Source organism: Mus caroli, chromosome 1 (assembly GCF_900094665.2).
Source record: "Mus caroli chromosome 1, CAROLI_EIJ_v1.1, whole genome shotgun sequence".
Taxonomy (NCBI): domain Eukaryota; kingdom Metazoa; phylum Chordata; class Mammalia; order Rodentia; family Muridae; genus Mus; species Mus caroli.
In genome coordinates this window covers 73,604,610-73,614,286 of record NC_034570.1, presented here as the reverse complement: position 1 = coordinate 73,614,286, position 9,677 = coordinate 73,604,610, and the positions used below count along the sequence as shown (strand labels likewise).

Below are 9,677 nucleotides of genomic sequence, written 5' to 3'. Positions count from 1 at the left end.
TGTGAGGTGCAATGTATGCTTTGAGTCTTACTAAAGTTTCTTTAATGAATGTGGCTGCCCTTGTATTTGGAGCATAGATATTCAGAATTGAGAGTTTCTTTTGGAAGATTTTACCTTTGAGTATGAAGTGCCCCTCCTTGTCATGTACAACATTTATTAGAATGACTTTAAAATACAATGTTGTGCTGGGCAGATGGTTCAGTGGGCATCATGCTTACCACACAAATATGAGGACCTGAGTTCAGATCTCTGAAACCCATGTAAATTCAATCAAGGTAATATGCATCTGTAACCCCAAGGATCCTACTGGAATATAGGGAATGGAGACAGGGAAACCCAGAAGCCAGCAGACCATTAAGTCTGGCATATCCAGCAGCCAACAAGACCATGACTCACACAGGTGAAAAATGAGGACTGGTAGCTAAGGTTGTACTCAGACAAACATAAGTGCACATGCTACCCCTCCGCCTGTGTGTGAGGGGGGGGAGGGAGGGGGAGGGGGAAACAGAGAGAGCCAGAGAGGGAGAGGGAAATGAACAGATTAAAATTCTGATGTTGAAGGACACTCTACTGGGCCAGCTGAAGCACATCAAGATTCTCTTGTAATTTTTCCCATCTGGCCACATGCAATTTGTCCAAATCCATAAAATGTGCAGTCTTCAGTAAAAAGAAGTACCATGATAGTGGAAAAAATTAAGCATATACAGCCTCCTTAGATATATCTACTTTTTCTGGCAAATTCATTTTGCTCCAAAACTTAAACTTCCTTCCTTTCTCTAACATGCTGAGCAGAATATACTCAACAAAAGTACATCTTCTCACCTTAATTTGTACTTTTCAGTATATGGAGATTGTCATCCTGAATACGATGCTAAGAATCTAAGTGGGAAGTCATGCCCTCCCATTAGGTTAACTGAGCTTGTTTCTGAGCTTCTGACCATTTAAAACTTAGCCATACAGTGTATTAATGCCAACTTCAGGCTGGACCACAGATAATTTTTGCAGAGCACTGGAATGATCCATTAGAGAGGTCAGGATCTTGATGAAGGCCTTGTACACATTCTGCTGGGCTTCCAAGCCTGCTGTGTTGGCACGAGCCTGGGCAAACTGCTTTACTTTTGAGCTATGTCTATTGCTACATTTTGAACTCATCACTCAAAAGCACAACTGACTCCATCAGTATCTTATAGTAGCTGCTACAGCTGTTGTCTCTGCCCTGCTGCCTCTTCTTCCTTCTCCTCCTCCTCTTCCTCCACAGCAATATCTGTGGTGTGACTTGTAGGTACAAAATCTTTGAGATAAACCCTCAGTTTTTTGATGCCCAACGTTTATGCGTTGTAGCCCATCATCTTAGGCACTGGATCATAAACCTAAACAGACGACCCAATAAAAAACAAAACCAAACCAAAACAACAACAACAACAAACAGAAAAAAACATAGTGGGAAACATACAGACTCTGGAATTGAACATGCCTGAAATGAGTTAAAAGGGATTGAATCCTTCTGTCCTGACTTAATTAAGTGGAGCCCAGCATAAGACACTTAATTTCCCTTAGAGCCTGTCTGAGATGACTTTCTTACCTGTAAAATGAGGCTATGGACCAGGAGGCAGACTTGGCTAAGTGCTTATTTATTATCTGCTTGCAGGGTACTGAATAAGAGCATATCGCATTTCTTGCACCAATTTCATAACTACTATGGGAAGGACTGCTATTACCCTCCTTTATTCGTGAGCCCTCTGGGGTCTCTCAACTAACTGAACCCTGCATTCTTCAGCTGCAGCAGTGGTGAGGAAGAGGCAGGCAAAGCAGTCATGGAAGAGGCATGGAGCACATGTTCAACCAGTGACAGGCCTCCCTTCCCTCAGAAAGGCCAACTGAAATAAGAGTACCAGAAACTGTGTTGTCTTCCTTATAGGAAGTGAGTTAATGTGCTCTTAAAAGACGCAACAAGTTAAGATTAGAACTGATCTAGAATACTAACACATTTCCAAAGGACAGTTTCCTGATTATAGCCACCTCTTCATGTCGTTGGAGAACATAACAGTAGGGTGGCCTCAAGCATTTGAGTGCTTTTGGAGTAACTGGCACACATGTGTGAATCAGTCAAGTTGAAATATTTCAGAGTAGCTATTGTAACTGTAAATAAGTTCATTGAGATGTATTGACTTTGGGTCTGGGCTTCGTTGTGTGGCTTTATTAACCTTGCTGCAAGGCTGTTGTTTGTTTGCTTGCTTTAGTTTATTAGTTGTTTAAAATAAATTGATTTTTAAACTGAAGAAGTAGGCAAAAAGGCCTGCTCACCTTTCAAATTACAATGTGGGCCAACCACTGTGCTTCCATTTGCCTCTGGCTATCCTTGTCCATAAGCCATAGGACAAAAGGAAATAGGGAATACGATTTTGCTAAATGCCTCTGAAAGAGAAGCCCAGAGGTGTTTTTACAGTTGTCTGTAAAAGCATGCACCTCTGTCATCTCCATGTGATTTCACCTCTCTGTAAGTCTTGCTTTTTCCTTTGGTCTTAGCATTTGTATATGAGAGCTCTTACAGTGTAGTTGGGCCTGAGATCATGAGTTTTCATTAGCTATTTTCTCAATTTAATACACATAGACACATACAGACACAGACACACACAGACAGACACACACAAACACACACCTTTGTAAATCTTCAATGCATTAGTTGCCATTTATCATCTCTTCAAAGGAGAGAAGTGTAAATTAATCTGTGCTAACAGCTGATAGTGGTCTACTTGCAGGACCTAGTCTTCCCCCAGTGACTAGAATTAGGCAGGCATTTATTTCCCCTGCCATCTAGTGAGAGAGACTAGGCATGTAACCTAGTCTTTGCCAATGAGTTATAACAGATTATCTCAAGATCTGCCTCTGGGAACCATTCTCTGCTCACAGCACCTGTAAGTGTAAGTCTTCCTCTTGTCCAGTGGTTCTCAATTTTCCTAAAGCTGCAACACCTTAATACAATTCCTTTTGTTTTGTTGACCCACAACCACAAAATTATTTCATTGCTAATTTATAACTGTAATTTTGCCATTGTTATGAATCCTCATGTAAATATCTGATATGCAACCTCAAGGAGTCATGACCCACAGGTTTGAGAATCACTGCTATATAGCTTCAAGTAATTGAGACAATGTTACATATTGTGACTATAGATGCCTTGCCACTAGGCAGTGGAGGAGTCTAGGACTCCCAAAACTGTCACAAACTTGGGCTAAAACCTAAACATACTGTATTTGGGTGGCAAGCGGACTCTAGGCTTCTTGTTATGTAAGATAATGATCTGATTGTTCTTACAGAGTTGGGTTTTCTGTCTTGTTATAGAAGGCAATTTAGCTGATTCAGATACTATGGACAATATTCATAGTTAACAATCATCTCATTTAATGTATTTTCTCTGGTTACTCATCTACTCTTGCTGGCAGATAATCATATAATAATTGCTAATTTTCTCTGTGTTCACAGAAACATCCGTTATTGATATATAGGACAGTTGGCTGGTTAATTTTTGAACCTTCTCTATACTACTACTATATGTCACTACTATAGTGGCAGCTGTGTAAATTCATCCAAAACAGTGTTGAATAAGTTGCTCAAACAAAAGGAAGGAAAGAAGGAAGGAAGGAAGGAAGGAAGATAAGTTGGTCTGGGCACAATTATAAGATGAGCTATCTTTTTCATACTAGAGATGAAAATTGCTTCAGGGTGCTGGAGAGGTGGCTCATTAGGTAAGAGCACTTGATGCACAATCATGAGAACCCAGAAGTTGAGGAGCAAGTGACAGTAAAAGTTAACCACCATGCAGAGCCTAGGTTATTTACTGCCAATGTCCCTGAATGTTCGACTACCTTGTGTCCTTCAGTCATCCACTCCAAGGTTTTAGAGTGGATCTGCTTATCTATATCACCTGTGCACATCCCCACACTGAAGGATTAGTCAAGCCACTTTGGCTAACATGGTTGAAAGTGACAACTACTATCCACTAAGACCACCTCCAGTCAGAAATTCCACTTAAAACAAAAGATTAGGAAGCTAATAAAAAGCATGCTTTCTCCCCAAGAACAAACACCACTGTCATCACTGTCATAATTAATTTAACCTTAACAATTCAAGGATCTGTAGTAGCTGTTCTAAGAAACCTGAAGGTTTATGTAGGGATAGGCACTTCTCATGAGAATTCCAACCACGGAGAGGTAGCACTCCTAACACACTTACACATAAAAATTCTTGTTTGGGTTTGCTCTTTTTTTGTTTGTTTGCTTGTTTGTTTGTAGCTCAGTTAAATGTAAAGTTGTCAGATTCATTTTAACAAGATGTCCGTGTTACCACCATCTCAGACTGCGCACTTGGTGGGTGGATCCTTAAAGAATGACTGGATCCAGAATGTGATGGCATAGTCAACTTCTCTCTAGGAATTATTTCATTATACCAACTGGGGGCCAGGTGTGGCTCTGTTGGTTTTGATACTTTTTAGTTAGTGTTGCTTTAATTCACTTGCATTATGATTTCTACCAGCTTTAGATAGAAGAATTAAGCATACAGTTTCACTCTGAACAATGAAAACAAGAGCTTACTGAAGACGTTTAAGAACAATGCTATTTTATTACCCTTGTTGGGGGCTAGTTTATACAATTACTAAATGTAGAATAAAATGTAGACTATTTGCTTTTATGGCTCTCTGGCACCATGCTATATCTCAACTACAAAATTGCAATACAAAGAATGAGCTGATGAGTTATAAATCTCAACATATACTTTTGCTGTCATGAGTGCAAGCAGTGAACATTCATAATTGTCCCCTGGAGGCTTCTTGCAATTTTACTGTTACAATGTTATCGGTAAGAGGAAATTATTTTCCTTGGAAATAAAATAATGAGGAAGCTAGCATGATGGCCCAACAGGTAAAAAAGAGCGTGCACTACAAACCTGCTAACCTGAGTTCGAACCGCAGAATCCACATGAAGGTGAAGGAAAGAACTGTGTCACCCAGTCCTACTTTGATCTTCACACACACACACACACACACACACACACACACACATTATGGATAATAAGTAATTTAAAAAAACATATGGGTGCAATGCCAATAACTGAAAATTTATATTCTGCCAAGATAATATATATATTTTTATTCATAAAAGACTCACTTGTTGGAATAAACAGAACACTGTCCACTTCAATGATGAAGTTTCTAGAATTGTCCACCAGATGATATTTAGCATGAAAGTGTGATGGAGAATGGGGATGTGTTTTTATGAAGTGATTAGGTATGTGGATTTTTCTTTAGTTCAAACTGTAACTTTATTTTGTCCTCTCATAGGTGTCATATACTTCTTGTCTCACGACATAAAAAGAAAAGGTAGACAGTAAAGGTGTATAGAGTCAAGTTTTAGTGGTTAATTTGCTAATGGTCAGTTCATTCTGATTTCCCTCTGATTACACAGCATCTTACAATTTGATGCAAACACACAGTTACCAGGCATCGGAGCAACTTTTGACCTGAACTAGTTATAAGGAGACAAAGAAAGTAAGAAGACCTAGCTCCATCATGCAAGGAGTTGGGACTCTCTATTTGTCTTCTAATCTGAAAAGCATAAAACTTCCCTTCTCATGGTCTTGGTCCATTCAAAACCATAAAATGCTAATTGAATTGGTAGGCTGTAAGCTGATTTAGTAACCAGTATCTTTGCAATCAAACACATGAGTCTGCAGCAGTGATTACAATGGCTTGGTTTCCTGGATACCTAGAGACTCATGGCCAAGAAGAGGCTGCTATTCCCTGTCATAGGCTCTTCATACCTTATGGTGCTTTTTACAGTCTGGGACTTAGATGAGGGGCTGGCTCACCCAGCTGCCTGGCCTGACCTGCCTGACTGCATGTCCTCCTCTGGATAATGGAACTGAGGCCACCGTTTCCCTGTGTCAGGACACTGTCAGCAAGAGTAGGAATAATAATTGTCAGGCATGCAAGATCTAGTGTGCTTCCATTGCACTGTGCTTGCTCTGCTAGGAAGGTGGCTGCTTGCACAAAAGATAATATCTGAAAGGTCATCTTCTATTGGAAGTCAGGGACCACCATGGGGCATAGAAAAATAGTCTACAGATATAGAAGTCTTTTCATATATATTTTTGAGGATGCTGCTTCCCTAGAAAGAAAACAAATCTCTGATTTCTGAGCGGAAGCACACAGTAAATTATTGCTTTGTTCAACTTGGGACTGTGGTTGCTAATTTTGAGATATAGAAAAGGACTTTTATGTTCTATGATGGTGGGTCTCAACTCATTCATTTATTCTAGTACTTCACATCTATACTAGCAATTTAGTAAATATTTGATTAAACAAATCAATGGACAAATCAGCAAATTTCTCAATGAGATTAATTTTGAAGCATTTTTTGGTAGTTTTTTTGGTGGTTAAAATCCAAAGAGTGATTCTTTTAAATGTATTTAAATTTTGCTTAAGTAACACAAACATGGAAATCTGTGTTTGTAAAACAAATGAAAGTAGTTATATAGTTTTGCAAGTGAGTAGCCATAGGTCATAAGGTAGTTAATTCCTCTATTCTGGCTTTGGGTGGTTCCCCATGTTCATGGAAAAATGAGAAAGACTAGGGTAATGCACTGTTTTTCATAAGGCTAAACCTTTCAATGTAGAATAGTTTTTGTTACTTTTTTAAAAACTTGCAGATAAAAGCATCACCTGCATAAGACTCCAGGAACTTCTGAAACAGCTAGAACTTGGCATTTAGAAAGGAAGCTGTGGAGCTGCACATAAAAATGTTACACTTTAACTATTCCTGCACTTATTCACCACCAAAAGCAACAAAACAAAAAAACAAAACAAGATCCACGACAGCATTCTAACTAAAATTAAGATTTTTTAATCCTCCTTCATAACTGTGTGCACTACCTGCAGTCAGTCCTTCCTGATACCTTCATAACTGCGTGCGTTACCTGCAGTCAGTCCTTCCTGATACTCTTATATCCAAGGTTGCTTCTTTCTCCATACCCACATGCAGATTTGACCACATATTACAAATACTATTGGCTTTTTCTCATGAGAGAGAACATGCAGTTCTTTCTTTCCGGAAAGCTGATAAAGTGGCAGAGCTTAGATTAAAGCCAATGGCTCAAGAATGTATATTGTAATAAGAAATAGAGCCATATGATAGGACAGCCAATAGAAATGGGTTTTATATTCTGGTAATTATGGAAATGGCAATCAATTAGCATACTAGTTATAAACAACTATGCATCACTTACTATATTCATCAGAGCCCTTCCTTGTTTTACTTAACCCATTCTTGATGTTTTATTTTTAGCTTAACTCTCTAAGCTTAGTCATTATAAATAATTTTGGGTCAATTCAACCACAAATAAACAAGCTTTATCAAGTTTACCCTTTGGGGGGGCTTGAAGGGTGTTCAAGACAGGGTTTCTCTGTGTAGCCCTGGCTGTCCTGGAACTCACTCTGTAGACCAGGCTGGCCTCGAACTCAGAAATCCACCTACCTCTGCCTCCCAAGTGCTGGGATTAAAGGTCATGGGCCACCACTTTCAATTGTAGGTGCTAATCCTAGCAACAGTTCACTCAAAATGGGAAGATCAGAAACTTTGGGAGAATCTCAGATTTCCCAGGGGTGTTGGAAACAAACATTGAGCAAGTATGTAAGGTAGATGTAGAATTCATACTGAATTAGAAGCCAAAAGCAGTCGAATTGGACATTTCGACTATAGGATGATTAAAGAGTCCCCGAACAAATAGAAAAATGTCTCCAAACCTACAGCAAACTTGATTTCGCGGTGCTTTTGGTTTTAATGATCTATCCTGCTCTTGGAAATGGTAGTATGTTTAACACAAATATTGTAGTTTATTAGGCATTTGTTTTATTTCGACACAAACAAAAACCGGGTTTTAACATTAGTGGGCTCTGGATCCTCCAGAATGTATCAAGTAATGAACAAACCCAGGAGCTTGTGCAGTGTAAGAAAGCCGGGTTGATCCTGAGGCGCTGCAACACCTAGCTAAATACAGGACACTGGTTTCATAGTCTCCAGGTAACTCAAGCACAAACCCTGCTTTCAAGTTTCTGGCTGGGCTCAAGTACCAATCCCTAGGCCACGTGCCCTAGAAAAACACAGGAGCAGTTCTAGGACCTAGAACCTTCCTCCTCGCATCCCACGCCCTTTCCCAGGACTACCTGCTAGGGCCAAGCTCAGCCCCGCCAGCCCACAACATAACACTCCCCTCTCCCCCTTCCGGAACTTCCCCCGCCCACTACCCACGTGACCAATCACCTTCGCGCTCCACCAATCAGAAGCCACCTCAGCCTACTGGGGTCTCCGACGCTCCTCTTTTAAAAACGCAGCCTACGTCTCCTGCTCCAGGCCCCGCCCCCTTTCCCGCCCCCAGGGCGCTGACTACGCCCATTCCTTAACACCCCCCCATTCAGCCCCCCTTTTCCCGGCGCCCTCCCTTCCCGGGCTTCGCCCCACCCCGCCCCCGACCGCGCGCCCGCCCCGATCTCGCGAGATCTGACGTGCCCGCCGTGGCCTCCCGCCTCCCCTCCTGTCCTCCCGCCCCCTCCCCCATCTCTCCACTCTCCGCTCTCCTCCCTCCCTCCTCCCCCCTCCACCCTCTGGGCCGGATCTCGTCTCGCTGAGGCGGAGGAGGAGAAGGAGGAGGAGGACGTTCGGCCTGCGCAGTGAGATGTTTGTCCGTCGCCGCCGCCGCCGCCATCGCGGAGGAGCGCGATAAAGGGAGCCGAGCCCGGCGCGAGGGGAAGCCCGCGGAGCCGCCGCGCCAGCGCAGCCCCCGGCCGAGCCCGAGCCGCCCGAGCCCGAGCCGCCGCCCCCGCCGCCGCGGCCGCCCAGGGGCCGGCCCGCCGCCCAGCCCAGCCCGGGGGCCGCGCCGCCGCCCCCCGCCGAGCCCCGCGGCTGCCCTCCCGCCTTCAATGTGACACCGGCGCCTCGGAGTGCGAGCCGCAGCCGCCGCCGCCGCCAGCGCCGCCGCCGGGGAGGGGCCGAGCACCATGTCGAATCTGAGCAAAGGCACGGGCAGCCGGAAGGACACCAAGATGCGGATCCGGGCCTTTCCGGTGAGTCGGTCCTCGCCGCCCGGGACCCGGAGCCGCGGCCGGGAGCCGCACGCGAGGCCCGGGCTGAACTCCGCCAACAGGCCGCAGCCGGCCTCCCCTCCCCCCACGGCCGCCGCCGGTGGCGGAGCGCGAGGCTTCCCGGCAACGGGGCGGCGCGGGGCCGGGGCGGCCACCTCCCGGGCCGTTCCCCGGGCCCCGGTCGCCCCGGGGCCCCCTTCGCTCGGGCCTCGGGGGCCGCGGCCCTGAGGGGATGCGCGCTGTGGCCGCCGCACCCGTCGCGTGGGGCGTGTGTGTAACTTTTAGCGTGTGGTTTCCAGAAGGAGCCGGCTCGGCTTTTACTGTGGTGGGGAGGACTATCCACCTCTGCTCGACTCCGTAGTCAGGGGCGGTCTTGCCATCCCACTGCCCCACTCACTGACAGAGATGCTAGAAATGCCCACTGGCAAAACACTAGGAGCACCGAGCATAGTATTTATAGCATCCTTGATCCTGCAAGCCTCCTAAGCGCTTGACCCACTCCGGTTCAGAATCGCCCCTCCACTTCTTGGAGGGCTAGGCACAG

General features: G+C 44.4%; 1 protein-coding gene across 3 annotated transcripts in view; it reads left to right on the top strand.

The window, feature by feature from the left end:
* The first annotated feature begins 8,635 nt into the window (after positions 1-8,635).
* Cul3 (cullin 3) overlaps positions 8,636-9,677 on the top strand; it is a 73,356-nt gene continuing 72,314 nt past the window's right edge. For 2 of the 3 annotated variants that reach the window (XM_021158420.2, XM_029470478.1), the window contains exon 1: positions 8,636-9,115. In XM_021158420.2, the coding sequence (XP_021014079.1) occupies positions 9,050-9,115 (66 nt within the window). In that variant the 5' untranslated portion in view covers positions 8,636-9,049. The remainder of the gene's footprint in view (positions 9,116-9,677) is intronic. The other variant, XM_029470984.1, reaches the window with a different exon arrangement.